The following is a 20,624-nucleotide window of genomic DNA, read 5'->3' as shown; positions in this document are numbered from 1 at the left end:
TTCTTGTTCAATTCTTCCCACCTCATGCTGTCTCTTCAAAAAGATATCCCTATAGATCTCCCAGACTTAGATCACATACCAAAACCAATTTTTTAAAAAATCAGATACATACTGGATTTGTCTCTCCAAAAAATCAACTCCAATTGTTTTCTTGTAGTCTTTTGTAAAAATGCCTTTGCAATATCGCTGAATCATACTTGATTTCCCAACAGCTCCATTCCCAACAACTACCACCTTGATGGCCACTTCCACATCCTCTTCCAACATCCTGAGTTGAAGATATATTTTGGTATCAACACTAATTTCAGATACCTAGATTTTTTCTCTCAAATCTGTTAAAAAAAAAATTCATCATAAGGATAGAGAAAACAACTAAAAAGTCCACAAAAGAAAATAATTCCAACTTGTATATATATATATATATATATATATATATATATATATATATATATCAAGATTTAATGACACAAAAATATTACTTAGTTTTATCATGCAACACCATAATGTATATCCTGCTCAGTACTTTTTATGAAATCTAATAAAACTATTACCTATTTTGACGTCCTGGCAACAAGAACAGGAAATGAAAGTGATTTTTGAAAATCTTAAAATCAATGCTGTTGAAATTCCATTAGAATGAATATCATTACCAAGAAGAGTTCTATAAAATAAAATTATAGCCATTTGCTGGTGATTAGCTGTTAATAATACTTCTTTGCTAATTTCATTTCAAAGGAATTTTCTACAATGAATAATCCACTCCAAGGCTAAGCAAATAGCAATCACTCTGTATAACCCAATTTTGTACTACCTGCATAACTGTAAAGAAAAAAAAAAAAAGAAATCTAAATTCTCTAATTTTCTTTGTCTTTCTAGTTAAAGTGATTCTTTAATACTATCTCCCATAAAATATTCAAGTAATCACTACTGGGAAAACTGTAGCAAATTACAAAACCATTCAATAAAACTCACCATTTCATAAAATGAATGATTCCTGAACTTAAAAGGAATAGAGATAAATACAAAGCAGATGAACAACTTCCCTCATTCCCATAATGAATTCAAAACAATTCCCTCCACCCCCCACTTTTATAATTCAATACAATAAACTATGTTTCATCTTAAGGTCCTAGAGTTATTTGAAGCAATAAGTTTTTCAGTATAAAAAAGTCAATTTCAATACTGTAGTAGCCAAGCAAACCCTGTATAAATTATTTTTACCAATATCACATAATAATTTAAAAAAACAGTAACTTTTAAAATATTTCCACAGATACCTAAAGCCTTATACATGCTCAAAATAGTATACATGTATGCATTAGAGAATAATTTTATTGTAAATTAGAGAAAGAATATACAAACTATATGGAGAGGAGAGAGAAGAATTTATATAGCATCCTGGTTTTATGTACTACTATATTATTATAACACAAGAAATAATTAAGGAGATGGTTTCAGAGAACCTCAGAAGACTTGTATGAACTGATCTGGAGTGAAATAAGTAGAATCAAGAAAACAATTTATACTGTTAAAAAAAATTGTAAAAAAAAATAAAAAATTAAGAACTGAAGGCTATCTATGGGCCAAAGACCTATAGTGTATCTCAATTTTCAGTGCTGATGGTACTACACGGATTAGTGATAAGAACATGATACTAGACAGTGGGTTGAACACTTCCAGAGTATTCTCAACAGATTACCACCAATCAATGTTGAAGTTCAAGTTGAAATCAATCATTCCCTAGAAGTTTGAGTGAAGAAGATACTTTGAATGTCATTAAGCTACTTTCATTCACCTGGGTGCTAATTCTATTCCAGATGAGATTTTTTGAGGGGGTGGAGGGAAGAGGTGTCCATTGCTAATACAAAAGCTAACTGAAATTTTCCGGATCATACGACAAGAGGAGATTATGCCCCAGGAGTTCAAGGACACTTCCACTGTCCATCTTTATAAAAGTAAAGGAAATAGATTTCCCTGTGACAATCTCAGGGACATCTCTCTCAGTGATTGCTGATTAAGATTCTTGCCAACTCCTCCTTAATAAGCTGGCCCTACACCTGGAAAAAGGTCCTTTATCTGAGAGCCTGTGTGGCTTCAGAAGGGACCGAGAAACAGGAATAGTTGATATATTGTTTACTGCTCAACAATTCTAGGAAAAATGCCAGAGATCTGAATATAACATTTGTAGATCTGACCAAAGTCTTTGATACTGTCAGTCACAAGAGGTTATAGAAAATTATATCAAAATTTGGTGGCCCAAAGTTCATCAGAATAGTATATCATGATGGCTTACTTGCCTGGATTCTGTTTAAAGGACAATGATCTCAAGCTTTCCCAGTCACCAATAGAGTAAAACAAGGCTGTGCATTTGATTCTATGCTTTTAAAAATTTTTTTCATTTTTAATTTTTTTGTTTTCAGCCATGTTGTCAAATATCTTCAATGAAGATAAACATGGAATCAAAGTCAGCTGCCACACTGATGGCAAATTCTTCAATTTGAAAAGGCAACAAGCTAAAACCAAAGTGGACAGTATGTTGGTACATGATTTTTTGTTTGCAGATGATTGTGCACTCAATGTAGCCTCTAAAGCTGAGATGCAAGAAAGTATGGATCAATTTTCTGATTCTTGTGCTAATTTTGGTCTAACAATTAACACCAAGAAAACACAGGTTTTCCATCAGCCAACACCACACCATCAGTTAGAACAAACAATGAGGCTTGGAATGCTGCAGATAAGTTCTCTTTCCTTGGCAGTCTAGTTTTCAAGGGATAGCCACAATGATAATGAGATCAACATAGGCATTGTCATAGCTAGCTCAGTGTTTGGGGGGTTCCGAATAAAAATTAGGGAGAGGAGAGGTATTTGACTAAGTATCAAAGTGAAGGTCTACAAAGATATTGTGCTGATTTCATTGTTGTATGCCTGTGAAACCTGGACAGTCTAGTAGTGCTATGATAGGAAACTGAATTGCTTACAGTTGAATTGTCTTAGGAAGATTCTGAAGATCACTTGGCAGGATAATAAGATAACAGAAACTGAGGTTCTTTCTCAAACTAAACTGCCAGGCATTCCAACTGTACTGCAGAGAGCACAACTCCATTGGGCTGGCCACATTGAACAAATGCCAAATGTATACTTATCAAAAAAATTATTTTATGGAGAACTCACACAGGGTAAGCTCTCACAAGATGGTCAGAAAAAATGATACAAGGATACTCTCAATGTCTCTCAAGAACTTTAGAATTGAGTGTATGAAATGAGAGACACTGGCACAGAACCACCCAGCATGACATGCCCTCATCAGAGAAAATGCTGTGCTGTATGAGCAAAGCAGAATTCAATAGTTCAGAAGAAATGTGAGAGACACAAAGTTAGAGAACCTAACCCAAATGTTCATTTTTGTGGTAGAGCATTCTGAGCTTATAATGGTCTAATCAGCCACAGTTGGACACATTCAATTCTAATATATTGATGTCATTTTGGTCCTCTTTGAGAATGGAAAAACAACCACCAACAAACCAAAATAGGTATCAAGTAAATGGAATGGGAGGGAGTGTTAACAACCAGGGGATAAGAGAAGTAAATGATTTTTTGTAGGAAGTATTAATTAAGCTTTCAAAAGAAATAAGGATTCGAAGAGAGAAAGGAAGAACAAAACATTGCAGTCTGGAGTGAGTATTGTACATGCACTGCCTGTGCAAAGGCAGGGAAATAGAACACCAAGTTTAAGAAATGACAAGTAACCCAGTTTGGCTAGAATGTAAAATGCACAAAGTATAGTAACAGGAAATCAATATGGAAAGATAGGTTAAAGTAATGAGTTAAACTGAGTGCCTTTGATCTTTTTTCTTGGGGGGGGGGAGGTGGACCTAGATTAGAGAAGCCCTAAAATCTCAACCCCTCTCTACCTTTGGGAGGGCCCCCACCCTCCTGTTCCTAGGGGAAACTCCCATGGCAATCTCCATCTACAATTCAATTGGAGATCTTGCCTTGGGGCATAATCACCACCGTTTATTAAATCGAAAATTAGCTCTTAAATCTCCCTAGCCTCAAACCATAGAAGGCTAATAAAAGAAAGCTCTGAACCCCAAACCTTTGCTAAAATTCCTATCAGAATTTGGCCCACTGAGAAGTTGTTTCTCAATGTAATAAACCCTTTTTTGTGTGTGTGTCAAAAACTTCGCAAAAACCTAAGACACCAGCTTGGGGACTCCATTGCTGCTAGAATAATCTCTCACCCTTCATTTCTCACATCTCAACAGTAAGATTGTGAGAGGTTTTGACTACCAAAGGAGTTTATATTTTTATCCTAAAAGCAAAGGGGTTCTAAAGAAAGCAATATGGTCAAACCTATGTTTTAGGACTCTCTATGGCAGCTATGTGGATGAAAGATAGGACGGGGGAAATACTGGAAGCAGGGATACCTATCTGGAGACTGTTACAGTCTCTAGAGAGAGGCATTGAAAGTCTGAACTAAAGTTATTACTGGTTGTGTGGAGAGAAGCAGATGAATGAAAAGATGTTCCAAAGATGGATTAAAAAAAAAAAAAAAAAAAAAAAAACTTGGCACTGAGTGGATTAAAGGGAGCTGAGGAAGAAAGAACTGAAGATACATTACTCTTCTATAAGAAATGATGAACAGGATGATTTCAGAGAGGTCCAGAGGTTTACATGAACTGCTGCTAAATGAAGTGAGTAGAACCAGAAGAACATTATACACAGAAACAGCAAGATTATGCGATGATCAATTCTGATGGATGTGACTCTTTTTCAACTGTGAGGTGATACAGGCCAATTTCAATGGTCTTGTGATGGAGAGAGCCATCTGAGCTCAGAGAGAGGACTGTGGGGATTGAGTGTGGATTACAACATACCATTTTCACTTTTCTTCTCGTTGTTTGCTTGTATTTTGCTTTCTTTTTCATTTTTTTTCCTTTGTGATCTGATTTTTCTTGTGCAGCATACTAATTGTGGAAATATGTATAGAAGAATTGTACATTTTTAACATCACTGGATTACTTGCTATCTAGGGGAAGGAGTGGGTGGAAAAGAGGGAAAAAATTTGGAACACAAGGTTTTGCAAAGGTGAATGTTTAAAGTTATCTATACATGTTTTGAAAATAAAAATTATTAATTAAAGAAAAAATAGAAAAGAAATGATGAGCAGGCTGATTTCCAGATAAGCTTGGAAAGACTTACATGAAAAAGAATTGAAGATGACATTAGGATTGTAAACCTGGATGACTGGAGAATTGCAATATGCTTTAAAAATGGGAATGGGGTAAAAAGAAAAGAAACTCCATTTTCTACATGTCTGTATAAAAAACTTGGGATATCTTGACAGAAATATCCAGCAAGCAGCTTATGATGTAGAACTGAATCCCAGAGAAAAGAGGGTTGAATTAGTAGGTTTGAGAGTCATCTACAAAGAGGTAAGTATACTCAGTTGACAAGATCTCTCTTTATATCTTCTCAGTTAATGAAGAGGATCCAGGACATTTTCCTGTAACATAACCAAGTATCATGGGTGGGACACAAATAATAAACCAGCAAAAATGACTGAAAAGAGTTTAGACAGGTGGGAGGAAAAGCAGAAAGTGTTATAAAACAACAGAAACAAAAAACCCCAGCAGAGCAAGAATGTATAGGAAGATTGAGTGATTAAAGAGTGTAAAAAGATGCATAAATGTTAAAAGTTAAGGTATGATAAAAGGCTATATGTTTCAGAAATTAAAGAGTCATTTGGTAATGTTACAGCAGTCAAATGGTAAAGTCATATACCGGATTGCAAAGGAATAAAAATGAATGGAAAGGAAGGAAATGAAGGCTTTTTTTCCTAAGAGACTGACATGAATGGGAAGAGATATATGTATTTGAAGATATCTTGAGGTTAAGACAGGATCAATGAAAGTTTCTTAAAAATAAGGGACCTATGGTTATATCTTTAGACAACAGGAAAATAAAGTATGAAAACTACTGATTTGCAGATCATTCTTGTTCAAAAAAATGTTTAATAAAGGCTTGTTTAACAGAATCAAAAGTTGATCATGGACTGGAAATGATGGATAAAAAGATTTTGAAAATATAGAAAATGAATATATAAAATATATATTCCACAAAGATACAGATAGAAAGGAGATTGTATAATATTATAAAACCCAACACCACTGGAATAAAACATCATGAACTCATGTAGCAGTAAGATATTAGCATAACTATAAGAATGTATGACTTTATAGAACAGGTAGGTTCTTAAGCTTGATAGTTAATTACTATTGTCTTAAATTTATCTAATTTAAATTTTCAACTTTTTTTTTTTAAAGGAGAGTACACCTGTAATGTTCTTCCAATTTGCTTTTTTTCTACCAACTTTAATTTCTTTCATATCTACAGCTCTCCCTGTAGATGCTGGTACATGCACCACAACCCTATGGATTTCTAGGCATAGTACTATCATTTTTCAAGGCTTTAAGATTCCATTTTCCAAAAAAGCTGAATATTTTAATAAATTATTAAATTAAAATCCATTGCTTTAATTTAGATATTTAAACACAAAAATTATACTAGAACTTTTTAATACACTCTCTACCTTTATAATAATTATTCAGATATACATCCTTAAAAGCACTTACATGGTAGAAGTTTTCTCACTTTGAAATGGGAATCCCCATTCTTGGAGTGTGCTTCTTTTTTACAATTTCCTAGAAATCTTTAGCTTTTTTTCTTAAGCAAAGCTCAAGGGCCACTTTGTACATAATTTTTTTCTGCCTCCTGGTTCCAAATTAGAAATGCTATTCTTGAAATTACTTTGCATTGTTTCATATATATATATACATATATATATATACTTTGCACTTACTTGTGTATACGTTGTATCCCCCCAGTAGAATGAAGGTTCCTTGAGGACAGGGACAGTTTCATTGTTTGTCTTTGTCTCCCCAGCACCTAGTACAGTGCTTTGCAAATAGTTGGCAGTTAATAAATGTCTGTTGAATTGAACTGAAATATCACTGCTGCAAACCTGAGACATGGGAAAAAAAAGCCAAACAACTAGATGAGAAAACTAAGATTTAAGAGACTCCTAATAGAAGCAAGTACTTAAATTAAAATGGAACCTTGATACATTTAATTGCCAAGTAACTTATCCAACATTTCCCATGTGTCCCCTTTTCTCCACTAATCGTGAACTATCCTAGTTCAAGTCTTTTTCAGTTCTAAATGATATTTTACTTGGCAATCTCATTAGCTTCCATGATTTCAACTATTATCTCTAAGCAATCTGATCTATTTGCTTATCCCTAACCTGTCTCAATGTCCAATCTTGTAAATCTAACTTCTTATTAGCTATCTTGAATTGGATATCATATAGACATATTAATCTCAACATGCTGAAAATTTAATCTTTCCTTCAAATCTCAAACTTTCCAAACTTTTCCCAAACTTCCCTATTACTGCAGAGGGTACCATCATCCTTTCAGTCATCAAAGCTTGTAACCTAAATATCATTCTACATTCATCACTCCCATCTTACATTAGCAAACACTTGTTAATTCCTATCATTTCTACCTTTTTTCCCCTACCTTGACAACATTATTTCAAAAATGGAATTTGCCCTTCTTTCCTCTGACACAGCCCCCACCTTGGTGTCATCAACTTAAGACTGAACTATTACAATAATTTGTTGGTTTGATCTCCTTGCCTCAAGTTTCTTCTCACTCCAGTCCAACTTCTATTCAGCTGTCAAAATGATCTTCTTAAAATGCAGGAAGGAATAATGTAACTTCCTTTATTCAATAAACTCTAATGACTTTCTGATAACTTCCAAAATCAAACATAAAATCCTATTTGTCTTTACAAATCTTACCTTTCCAGTCTTCTTATCTTTTACTCTCCTTTATACACTATGATCCAGTAACCGTGTTCTCCTTGCTGTTCTTCAAAAAAAAAATACTCCATCTCTAACTACAATTTTGATAACTGTTTGCAGGACCTGGGTTGAATCTGGGGTTTCCAACTCTATGTAGCCCTTTGATAAATAACATTTATAAAATGAAGAAGTGGGAGCAAATCTCTAAGGTCCTTTCTAGCTCAAAGCCTATGATCCTATAACTACTCCCTCTACCTTCACTCAATCCTACCCCAACTTACTGCCATTCCCTATTTTAATTTCTGCTCTTTTCCATTAAACTACATCCTCTCCAACTCCACCCCATCCATAACAGATTTCTATTCAACCAAGGTCCCACAATTTCTCCCTGGCCACTGTCTACAATGCTATTTGCCCCTTTCAAGCCCAAGAATATTACTTGTTTCTTCACTGCCCCTTTTCAGATTCCTCCTCTGCTTTTATCACTAAGCAGTCTTTCCTCACATTCAGATTCTACACTTGGTCCAGATTCTTGTTGTTGTAACCTACATTCATCCAGATTGCTTTTCCTCCTTTCTTGTATTTCAACACCTATTCAGTCTTCTTTCCATTCTCACTTCTGCTCTCATGTTTATGGGCTTTACTAAACATCCTGATAAACCATTGAACCCTTGGGTTCCCAATTCGTTAACATTTTCAACTCACATGGTCTCTATCTTCACTCTACCTCAGGTAATAGGATTGAATTTCTCACCAATATTCCAAACTATCTCACCAAATTCTGAACTATAAAATTCTCATTTATGATTACTGTCTTCTGTCCTTTCACTTGTCCCTCTTCCTCATTTCCAAACCTTTTTTTTTTTTTCACCTTTCAATTCATCTCTTTCCCCTTTGCTTTACTTTCTTCCCTTCAGAGTTTTGCAAGTGTAGTTCACAGAATATCAGACTTGGAATGCCATCTAGTCCAAAAAGCATATAAACAAGAATCTCCTCTCAAATATCACCTGTCATTATTAGCCTCAAGTGTGTAAAGATCTCTAGAGAGAAGGAAATGATTACATATTGAAATGAACCATTTCACTTTTGAATAGCTTGACTACTATACCAATGAACGAAATCACATAACTATCAAGGAGGTACACTGGTCCATCATAACCATTATCTGTCTCTTGGCAGGAAATTTGCCTCACCTCCCCTTATTCACATCAGAGAATATCTCTTCATCATTTTCAATCCTAATTGTTGCCAACATCCTCTACTTTGGCTTTTTTTTTTTTTTATCCCCTTCCATTTTTCTTTTCTGGGAACTTAACAATAGTCTTTCACTCTACTTACTGTCTTCTTACAAACATGTCTGGAGATCTACTTTTAAAAAAATTTTACTTGAACCTACCATCTCTTTAAGCTATTATACTTATGCACACTTTTCTACCAAACTCCTATAAAGAGTTCTACTTCTATACTTGACTTTCTTATTACCCACTTATTTCTCACTACCCACCTTAGTTGGATTTCCAATGCTACCACTTGACACAAATTAATCTTTCAAGAGTTAACCTATGTTCTCAAAAGCAAAAATCATATTCTATTTTCAATCTTCACTCTTCTTGATCTCTCTTCAAGTTCTGGATGTCAACCAGGCCCTTCTCATAAATATTCTCTTTTTGCTACGCTTCCTTGATACTGCTCTTCTGGTTTCCCTTTTACAGGTATGCTTAGTCTCCTTTGCTAGGTCCTCATTGGACCCATTGCTCTAAACAGAGATGTTCTCTAGATCTCTGTTCTAGAGATCTTTACCATCTTAGTGGTATCACCTATTCTCATAGGTTCAATTATTATCTCTCAGATGATATATCACACACATATACATGGTATATCACATATATCAGATGATATCACACACACACCCACATCCACACACCCACCAAGTCTTCTTCATTTGTCTTCCAGATTCCTGTTCCACATCTTTAACTTCCTGCTGAATACCTCCCTCAATCTAGATTTCATATTGGCAAATGAATATTAAAATGAATTAAACTGAATTTATAAAAATTCACTTTAAAATATGCTCCCTCTCCTATGCATCCTTTCTCACACAAACACAGCTACCACCCTCTCTGTGGATCCTTACTGCTTTCCTTCCACTTTACTTCTTCTCTTAGCCTTTTGCCCTCTCCCTTCACCAATTCATCATCCCTAATATTCCCATTCCAGTCCCTTCCTCACTAATAATAATAACTAATACTTCTATAGTACTAGTTAGGTACCAAGCACAGTACTAAGCTCTAGTCAAATATTACCTCATTTGATTTTCACAACAGCCCTAGTAGGTAAATGCTATTGTTATATCCATTTTACTATTGAAACCAAGGGAAATAGAGGTTAAGTGACTAATTCTAGTTGACACAATGAGAAAGCTTCAGAGGTAGTATTTGAATTTAGGTCTTCCTAATCCTGGCCCAGCTCTCCAACCATTGTTGCCTTTCAGTGTCTAGAGAACAAAGAACATACACAACTTAGCCTAGTGGTCTATATATAACCTACTTTTCCTTTTACTCTATACCTTTTCAAAAATTCCAGTAAAACAAGATTACTAAATTGTTCCCTAATCTCATATTTTCCTGCCCCCCCCCTTTTTTTTTGCTAAGGCAATTAAGGGTTAAGTGACTTGACCAGGGTCACACAGCTAGAAAGTATTAAGTGTCTAAGGCCAGAGTTGAACTCCATTCCTCCTGACTTCAAGGCTGGTGCTCTATCCATGGCACCACCTACCTGCCTCAAGTTTCCATATCTTTTTAAATTTTTATTTTAATAGTATATTTTCTAATTACTTGTGAAGATGTTTTCCAACATTCATTTTTGTAAGATTTTTAGTTCTAATTTTTTCCCTCCCTTTCTTTCTTACCTCCCTCTTCCCCAAGACAGCAAGCAATATAATATACATTATATGTATATACGTATTTTTAACATACTTCTAAATGAGTCATGTTGGGAAAGAAAAATCAAAACCAAAGGACAAAAAAACAAGATGAAAGAAAAAAAGTGAAAATGGTATGCTTTGATCCACATTCAGTCTCCATAGATTTTCTATGGGTGTGGATGGCATTTTCTATCCAAAGTTTATTGGAATTGCCTTGGACCATTTTAATGCTGAGCTGAGGAGCTAAGTCCTCTAGCGTAGTTGATCATCACACAATCTTGCTGTTGCTGTATACAATGTTTTCCTGGTTCTTTTTGCTTCATTCAGCAACAGTTCGTGTAAGTCTTTCCAGGCTTTTCTGAAATAAGTCTGTTCATCATTTCTTATAGAAAGCAATAGTATTAAATATTTTCACAAGAGTCCACATTTCTCCATATCCCTGCTTGTCAACAGTCCTAAAGAAGAAACTGATTTTTTTTTTTTTAATTCTATCAATGCATTCTGGAGAGCAATTTGGAACTATGTTCAAAAAGTCATCAAACTGTCCATACATATCCTTTGACCCAGCAGTGTTGCTACTGGGTTTGTATCCCAAAGAGATCTTAAAAAAGGGAAAGGGAACCACATGTGCAAAAATTTCTGTGTCAGCCCTTTTTGTAGTGGCCAGAAACTGAGTGGATGCCCATCAATTGGAGAATGGCTGAATAAATTGTGGTATATGAATGTTATGGAATATTATTGTTCTGTAAGAAATGACCAGCAGGAGTGAAATGAATAGAACCAGAACATCGCTGTACACTTCAGTGTTGTATGAAGATGTATTCTGATGGAAGTGGATATCTTCAACATAAAGAAGATCCAACTCACTTCCAGTTGATCAATGATGGACAGAAACAACTACACCCAGAGAAGGAACACTGGGAATTGAATGTAAACTGTTAGCACTACTGTCTATCTACCCAGGTTACTTATACCTTCAGAATCTAATACTTAATGTGCAACAAGAAAATGGGATTTACACACATATATTGTATCTAGGTTATATTGTAACACATGTAAAATGTATGGGATTGCCTGTCATCAAGGGGAGGGAGTAGAGGGAGGGGATAATTTGGAAAAATGAATACAAGGGATAATATTATAAAAAAATTACTCATGCATATATATTGTGAAAAAAATTCTAAATAAAATTAAAAAAAAAAAAAAAGAAGAAATGACCAGCAGGATGAATACAGAAAGGCCTGGAGAGATTTACATGAACTGATGCTGAGTGAAGTGAGCAGGACCAGGAGATCACTATATACTTCAACAACAATACTATATGATGATTAATTCTGATGGACGAGGCCATCTTCAACAATGAGAAGAACCAAATCAGTTCCAATAGAACAGTAATGAACTGAACCAGCTACACCCAGTGAAAGAACTCTGGGAGATGACTCTGAACCACTACATAGAATTCCCAATCCCTCTATTTTTGTTCGTCTGCATTTTTTATTTCCTTCACAGGCTAATTGTACACTATTTCAAAGTCCGATTCTTTTTATACAGCAAAATAACTGTTTGGACACGTATACATATACTGTATTTAATTTATACTCTAACATATTTAACATGTATTGGTCAACCTGCCATCTGGGGGAAGAGAGGGGGGGAAGGAGGGGAAAATTAGAACAAAAGGTTTGGCAATTGTCAATGTTGTAAAATTACCCATGTACATATCTTGTAAATAAAAACTACTAAAATAAAAAAAATACTATCACTGTAACCCACTAAACTTTAATTTCAATTATAAAAAAATCATAGGAACTTTTCTGTCATTGCTAAGTTTATTGAAACATTCTCACTTTTTCTTTTTAAGTATATGGCCTTAGTTATTATGCCTTTTTTTTTTTTTTTTTTTTGCTGTGCTTTGTCTTTTTTTTTTTACTTTGCATCAGCCTACAACCTCCTTAAAGGTATAGCTCAGAAGCCATCTGCTCCACTAACTAAGCCTTCCCAGATCTCCTAACTGAATGGGATGTCTCCTTTGTTTTAAGACAGTATTTCCCTTCTATTCTCTCTTAGCTGTTATTACATTTTATCTTGTATACAAGTCTTATTTCCTATGTGAGAAAGTAAAATACTTAAAGGAAGAGTTTTTTTACCTGCATCCCTAACATTAATAGCGTGCTTTTCAAATAGTGAGCACTTTCCATTCTTACAAATGCGGCCAGATTCAGTTAGGGAAGTGTCAAAATACTTATGAGGATTCAACGGTGACCACCAGAAAACACTGGCCTGTTTTGTGAAACCATTTTTCACAGGCACACTTATTTAATACAGCTAGGCATTATTTAAAAGAGAAGCCAGTCTTTATCTACATCGGGATAAAACTGCGGAGCAGTTACTTAGTTCCGCCTCAGTTTCCCCGTCACTGCGAGGTAAAAGGAGTCCGGCTGACCAGAGCCCCAGCACCGGCCTCTTCCACGGACCTCGGGGCACACGCGGAGTTGCCTCAGGTCCCTCATTCGGAGAGATTCTGCGGGCTCCAGAATGCCCAGGAGACTGAGCCAGTGAGGGAGAGGCAGGACCGGGACTAACGGAGTGGGGCGGGAAAAGACCAGTCAGGCTTGGGAACCTTTCCCTCATTACGGACGCCAGTAGCACTGGCTCCTCTCCGGGTGACACGCCAGGGCTGGGCCGGAGGGATGGGGGGGTAGGACCGTAGATGCCGGGAGCCGCCGCAGGAAGGACCGGGGCGCGAGGTTTGGGGACGGAACTGCGACTGCCCCAACTCTCAGGAGCAGACCTCCAGTCCCGGCGCCCGGGGGAGGGGGGGTTCGGGGGCGGGGCCGTCGCCACAGCAGCCTCGGCTTACCTTCCCCCGAAGGTTGGTCCCTTCCCCGGAACCCCGCGAGAACTGCCAACCCGGGCAACGCGGGAAACCCCGTCAGGAGAGGAGGCCTAAGTGAAGGAAGTAGCCCCCACCGCGGAGAAAAGAACCGTCCCCGCTCCCTCACCCATTGCCCGCCCATCAGTTGCGGACTCACCCGCCCCAGCGAGACCAGCTCCTTTTAGTCGCAGTAGCGGTCGCGGCACAACTACCACCGCCGCGGCCGCCTCCTCGCGCACCCGCCTAGACAGGCTGGCTCGCTTTAAAAAAAATGCTTAACGATAACTTTATTAATACCTCGAGAACGTAAACAGAGGTGTTCAGGGGCTACTCCAGCTGCAGCGGCGGGAGCGGGAGAACCTACTCCTCGCCATCAGCAAACCTGCCCGTACTCCCGAGCATGCGCAAAGCGCCGCTCGCGCACGCTCAGAACGGGGTTGCTCATTCTCTACCTCCTTCCAGTCCCTGGTTTCTCCCCCCTCCCGCGCCCCACGGCCTAAGGCGTTGTTGGGGAGGAACCCAGGAAGCAAGGATTCCTCCCCTTGGGTTGGGGTTTGGAGGCCTAGAACGGGAGTGGAAGCTGGTTGGGAATGGGGAAGGGCTGTCGGAAAGGTAGCAGAAACTTCAGCTGATTCCGGCATAACGAGACCCCCTCTGACCAGCAACATCCGAGGAAGAAATGAACAAGAAAGTGGAAACTGTGGCTGTGTCTACGTAAAGAGTGCGATGGGGTGGGGGACTGGAGAGGCCGTAGCAAAAAAAACCTAAACATAGAGCTTTGTTGCCAGGATACCCCGGGCTAAAGTGTGGTTTTGTTTATTTTTTAGTGTTTATGGTTAGAGTTCCTTTTGTGGGGATATATACAAGAGATAAATTGCGTCCAGTGCAAAGTTAAGGGAAGCTCTATCCCTGGAGGATGCTACACTAATGGATGGGTTTTGAGTAGGTTTTACTAGAGGGTTAGCTACGTTTATCCCCATTAATGTCGGCTCCTGGACACGTAGGATATTTGCTTTAGGGAGAAAAACCCTCCCCCCATTTTTTCTTCTTTTCTATGGTGATGTTAATCGTTTTACTCTAATTAAGACCGGCTCTTTGTTTGCCTCGGGTCGGTTTCCCTGCTGAAAAGCTTTTGGAGTACTCTGTTAAAACCCAGCAAATCTACAAAGAGATTGGGTTATCTGAATCCTATTTACACCGCAACTAAAATAGCCAAAGAATTTCTATCAGCTCTCTTGGAAGGATGGTGTGTCCAATAATGAGATACTAAAAAATACTCATGGAAAAATGTATGGGGAATTTACTGCTCTCTAGGCTAGCCCAGCCTTTGACTTCTTTTTAAATTTAATTTTAATTGTATATTTTTCTGATATACGAAAAGATGATTTTCAACATTCATTTTTGTGAAGTTTGGGGTTTCTAATTTTTTTTTCTCTCTTACCTCTCCCCTCCCCCAAGACAGCAAGCAATGGGATATAGGTTGTATACAATCATTTTAAATATATTTACATATGAGTCATGTTGGGAAAGAAAAATCAGAACTAAAGGGGAAAATCACAAGGAAAAAAAAAAAACAAAAACGAAAATGTATGCTTCCATCTGAATTCAGTCTTCATAATTCTCCCTGGATGTGGATGGCATTTTCCTTCCCAAGTCTAATGTCATTGTTTTGGATCACTGTATTGCTGAGAACTAAGTTTATCATAGTTGATCTACATTAGAATCTTAAGTGAAAGACAATTCACTCTGTTTGTGTAGTCTTGGTGAACCCAAGATTCCCTATGCTCAAATGAAAGTTTCAAATAGGATTTTAGTGGTGGAAGAATCAGCCTTTAGGAAATACAAATATTTTTTTAATGATTTTTTTTTCATTTCTTTCCTATGCCAACAGAATCTTCCCAATTTATTGACCCAAAGCCATGCCCTATAACAATATTTTTTAAAAGGAAAAGAAGATGGAGCACTACTTCATTGTTGGTGGAATCCTGTCATTTTGTAGAACAATGTGGTGTACTTGGTTTATTTCCAAAGATAATTAGGGGAAATGGAGAAAAACATATATGTTCTAAGATATTTATAGTAGCTTGCTTTGTGGTGGTAAATTGGACTTCAGAACTAGCTGAACCAGTTATGGTATACAATTGTGATGGAATACTATTGATGAGTGAGATTCAACGCTCCAAATGATGAGATTGGTGTTGGCAGCAAATGATGAAATTTGGGAGAGCAATTGACTCCAAATGTTGGGGTTTGGTCATGTGATAAATTCATGTTTGGGACAAAAAGACCTACTCAAATTGACTACTCGGAGATCACTCATAGAAAAGCACAATTATTTATTAGAATCTTGAGAAGAGGTCCCCCTCCTGGTCTGTGAGCCAAATTCACAGCAGGAGAGAGCCACTCCCTTAAAAATGTTCACAGCTTTTATACATTTCAGACAAAGAACCTCCAAAATCCCACCCTCTATATGTTGTGATTGGTCTTATAAGTCTGTATTCCCCTATTTGGTCAATGGAATGTAGTAGACAAGGTGATATACAACTTCTTTGGCCACCCCTTCTTTGGACAATGGAATGCCTTATTTAAAATCATGTGATGGAGCCTATAGGCCTGATCTACATTAGCTAACAGTCTCTGATCAATGTGTGCTTAATCTGTAAGTTCTTCACCTTCCCACACATTCATAATGACATTCTCTTTGGCAAAAGGAGTTTAAGAAGAGGTTACATACAAAATGAAGAGGTAAAAGAAACACCTGGAGTGGCAAATATGAAATAGAGCATATAGTGTATGGAAAGGGGTTTTAATAATTAACAAATTTACAGGAGAAATTTAACCTCTGGGATTTGATATAATTTAGATTTCTGATTAGATACAATAAGGTGAGGTTATCCAAGACCTCCACAGGGGGTGGGACTATAAGGCAGAGCTGATCCCCATCAGTGCCTTCCCTGCTTGCCTCACTACTTCAGGCTTTCTCTGCCAAGCCTACCTAGTTACTCAGCCTTCATCACTACTAAGCTAGAGAAATGATGAGCTTAATGATCTTAGAAAATCATGGAAAGACTTGCATGGAATAATAAAAGAGCAGAACTAGAAAAATATTATATATAGTAACAGCAATTTTATTTTAAGAACATTGAGTAATCAAATCATTTCGACTATTATAAATATCCAAATTAACTGTTAAGGGTATATGAAGAAAGATGCTATCTGAATCCAAAGAAAGAACTGATAAATAGAAGTATGTGTATCTTCATATATCTGTATATCTATTTGTGTCTAATGGCATCCATCTCTAAAGTGGGGAGGAAAAAAATAATAGATATTAAAAAAGAATAGCAAATTGTACATGATGAAATTTGCAGTTTCATAAGTAATGATACATTTTAAAAATTATACTATTATGGAAATGCTTTTTTATTTCATAAATTTTTTCAAGATGTGACACCTTCTGGTCATGTACAAGGGAATCAATCTCGCTGCCTTATCTTCCTCACTGGTAAAATAGAAAGAAGTTTTGTCTTTAATTTTGGATTGAAAGAAGGGGCTAATATAATTCATAGATCTTTTCCTATTATCCTAAAGGGTTGTAGAAAAAAAAGAAGTCCTCTAGAATCCAGAAAAAGAAATTGAAGGGACATGTGTAGCTGCCATGAAAGTTGCAAAAGGTTGCAGAAAGTATAAGATTCCAAATCAAATTCCAAAGAGAGTGTCAAAATAGGTATTATCTCACTAGATCTCACTACCCTTCATCCCTTTGTACACAGAATGTTGACCCAACTGAACTGTTGGGGAAACTCTTGGGGATTGCTCTTTTTTTCTCCCCTTTTTCTCACTCTTCCCCTTTCTAAAAAAGTGAGTTTCCCCTAAGCTTACCGAAAATCTGCTTTTTAAAAGCATTGCTCAGCAGTGTGATATTGTTCAAGATTAGCAGAGAAGCAATTGGAGAACAGCAGGGAAGGAAAAGAAATTAAAATTGTAGCATTTTGCCCAAACCTTATCTCTGACTAGGGGCTTAGAACTTTGAAAATGAATTATTTATTCATTTTTACAATCTCTTAGGGCAGAGAGAATATTTCATATGAATCAAACAATGAAATAAATTTTATGTAATTCAAAAATGAGAGCTTTAAAAACAAAAGTTTTTAAGTAAAAATATTTTGTTTAAATGAGAGAAACCAGTCACCAGAGAGAGAAAGTTTATGCTCACATATTTGTCATTTTTAAATGATGCAATAATCAGATTGGGTGACCAAATACCTTATATTATCTGTTTTTAACAACAACAACAAAAAGCCTTTTACTTAAATTGCTTTTAGGATAAGATTTAACTAGAAGTAAGAAATATTTTAATATTTTGAACTAGGGTTTTCAGGACAACATCATAGCAAAATAATTTTAACTCAAACATATCTTCAGGTGAACGAAACTATAGAATAATCAACTGTTCTTCCAAATTAAAAATGTCTAAATGTGTGCTTTAAAGATAGGATAAGCATAATTTTAAAATACTTAGTTATTTTGCTAAGACTTGTTAAATCTAAACTGGTAGTTTGAATTATGAATACTTCATATTTTTATGTTCATGAAATACTTTATCTTCTTATAAATAGCTATATGATATATTGCTATTAAAAATGCTCAATTGCTTTTGGTTTTCTATGTATTTTCTACTTTAGGATTAAACTTCATTATGATTTCCCTTTTTTAAAATTATGAACAATATTATTGGAAAAGAATGTTTTTAAAATTCTTTGGAAATGAATTGTCACTAAAAATAAAATTTCACCTAATTAACTCAATTCATAGAAAAACATTGATGGCCATGTGGTATAGCTATAAGGGATTGGACTTCAAGTCAGGAAGTCCTTAATTTGGATCCTATTTCAGACACTTAAAAATTATGTTCCCATCACTTAACCTGATTAGATCCCAATTTCCTCATCTATAAAATGTGGGAGGTAGGCTTAATAATCTCTTTAAGATCCCTTTCAGCTCTGAATTTATGATTCTATGTTCTAAAATAGGCTGAGATTATTTTTTAACTTTCAAACTGAAGCATGTGTAACCTAAATCCCAAAGTCCATTGGTATGAAATTCTTTTTTTCATTGGCAGAGATCAGTGTCCTGTGACTGAGGGGAGGAGCAGAATTAGATCAAGAGAGAGGAGAGCTCTAGGCTCTTGGTCTCTATAAGTCTTCCTTATGTTCTGGGGTCTCATGCAGGGTTTCTGGCTTCTGGCTTTAAGAGAGAAGAAGGAAAATGCCAACCCCATTTAAGGATGCTAAAGGAAAAGAGAGGCACTAGCAGTCTTCATAATGCCTCTGTCCCTAACTTGCTACACTGGAGACATGTGGAACTTTCCCTTGGCTTGACCTAGTTATTGTTTTCAGGGGAAGAGTTCTTTTACTGGTTATTATCTGTTATATATTTTCACTATGTATACTTGCTTTTATTTCTGTTTTCCCATCAACTTGGATAAATAGAGCAGGATATTTTTTTAATGGTGGGGGAAGAGTGTTTTTCATTTTTGTTTGTTAGCTACTTTTTATATGTGTTTTCATCGTGGAACTAACAGATCAAACCTTGGATATAGAGCTTAGAAGTCTGGCTGCCCCCATAGTGATCAGAAATTTAATTTGAACCTGAAAATCACATCCCCTACAACATTTAAGGGATTAGGTAGAGCTCAGTGCTCTCCTGTCTCTTATAAGACCAGAATAGTCAAACTTCTGCCTCCAATGCTAGAGATGTGAAGTCTAACTTATTAAAACTACACAATGGGACTCCAATGTAACGTGGGGGGACAGTCCCCATTTTACCTGGTTCAGCAATTTAATAAAAAAAAATTCAGTAAATTCAGTGACTCCCTATTATTTTCAGGATCAAATATAAAATCCTCTGTTGGGACTTTTAATAATCTGGCTGTTCATGCCTTTCCAGTTTTCTGTTTTCTTCCATGTATTCTGTTATCTAGTAAAATACTAGCTTCCTTGCTATTCCTTGAACAAGATTTCTCCAGACTCCACTTATTTATTTTTTTTACTGACTGTCTTCTATTCTTATAATGCTTTCTGTTCTTGAAGTCTTCCTTGAAGTCTTAGCTAAAGTCAATTTCTCTTTCTGTAAGAAGTCGTTCTTAATCTATATCTTCTTAAACTACTCTGAATTTACCTTGTATCTTTAGAAAAATATTTCCCCCTAATTAGATGTTAAAATAATTTTTTAACATTTTTAAAAAAAAAGTTTTTGAATTCCAAATTCTATCCTTTCCTGCTTCTCTTCTTATTCTTCTCCTCTTCTGTCCTCCATCATAATAAGCAATCAGATATAGGTTATATGTGTATAGTTATGTAAAACATGTCCACATTTGTCATTTTGTACGAGAAATCTCAAAAGAGAAAGAATTGAAAGAAAATGAAAAATGGCATGATTCAGTCTGTATTCAATATTAATTCTTTCTCTAGAATATTCAATATTAATTCTTTCTCTAGAAGTGGTTAGTATGCTTTATCATTAGTCCTTTGGGATTTTTGGGAGGGGATCATTTTATTGCTGAAAATAACTAAGTCATTCACAATTCTTCATCTAGCAATTGATGTTGTTTGCAAAGCTCTCCTGGTTCTGTTCACTTCACTTTGCATCAGTTTATTTAAATCTTTCCAGGTTTTTCTGAAATCATCTTGCTGGCCATTTCTTGTAGCACAATAGTATTTCATTATAATCATATTGTACATGTCCATTAGACATGTGTGTTCCCTGAAATCAAAGACTTCTTTTGATCTTTATATCCTCAATGTTGAGAACAATACCTGGCATGGAGTAAGTGTTTAATAAATGCTAGTAGACTTTGGTAAGTGCTGTATGTTATAGGCATAGTCACAGAATCAAGAACATCCTTCCTAAAATGTGGAATCCAGATCTGAATATAATACTACATATGTGGTCTG

The 20,624-nt window shown here is 36.2% G+C and overlaps 1 protein-coding gene across 3 annotated transcripts in view; it reads right to left on the bottom strand.

Moving 5' to 3' along the window:
• RAB23 (RAB23, member RAS oncogene family) overlaps positions 1-14,098 on the bottom strand; it is a 43,542-nt gene extending 29,444 nt beyond the window's left edge. Inside the window, exons 1-4 of one of the 3 annotated variants that reach the window (XM_074310606.1) lie at positions 13,966-14,098; positions 6,863-7,024; positions 4,878-5,029; positions 113-332 (exon numbers count right to left, since the gene is read on the bottom strand). In XM_074310606.1, the coding sequence (XP_074166707.1) occupies positions 113-267 (155 nt within the window). In that variant the 5' untranslated portion in view covers positions 268-332; positions 4,878-5,029; positions 6,863-7,024; positions 13,966-14,098. Of the gene's footprint in view, positions 1-112; positions 333-4,877; positions 5,030-6,862; positions 7,025-13,825 lie in introns of all 3 variants that reach the window. The other 2 variants (XM_074310605.1, XM_074310604.1) reach the window with 2 other exon arrangements.
• Between the last annotated feature and the right edge of the window lie 6,526 nt (positions 14,099-20,624).

The sequence above is a fragment of the Sminthopsis crassicaudata genome, chromosome 4 (assembly GCF_048593235.1).
Source record: "Sminthopsis crassicaudata isolate SCR6 chromosome 4, ASM4859323v1, whole genome shotgun sequence".
Taxonomy (NCBI): Eukaryota; Metazoa; Chordata; class Mammalia; order Dasyuromorphia; family Dasyuridae; genus Sminthopsis; species Sminthopsis crassicaudata.
The sequence above is the reverse complement of the archived record's forward strand: the minus strand, read 5'-3'. Positions and strand labels throughout refer to the sequence as shown.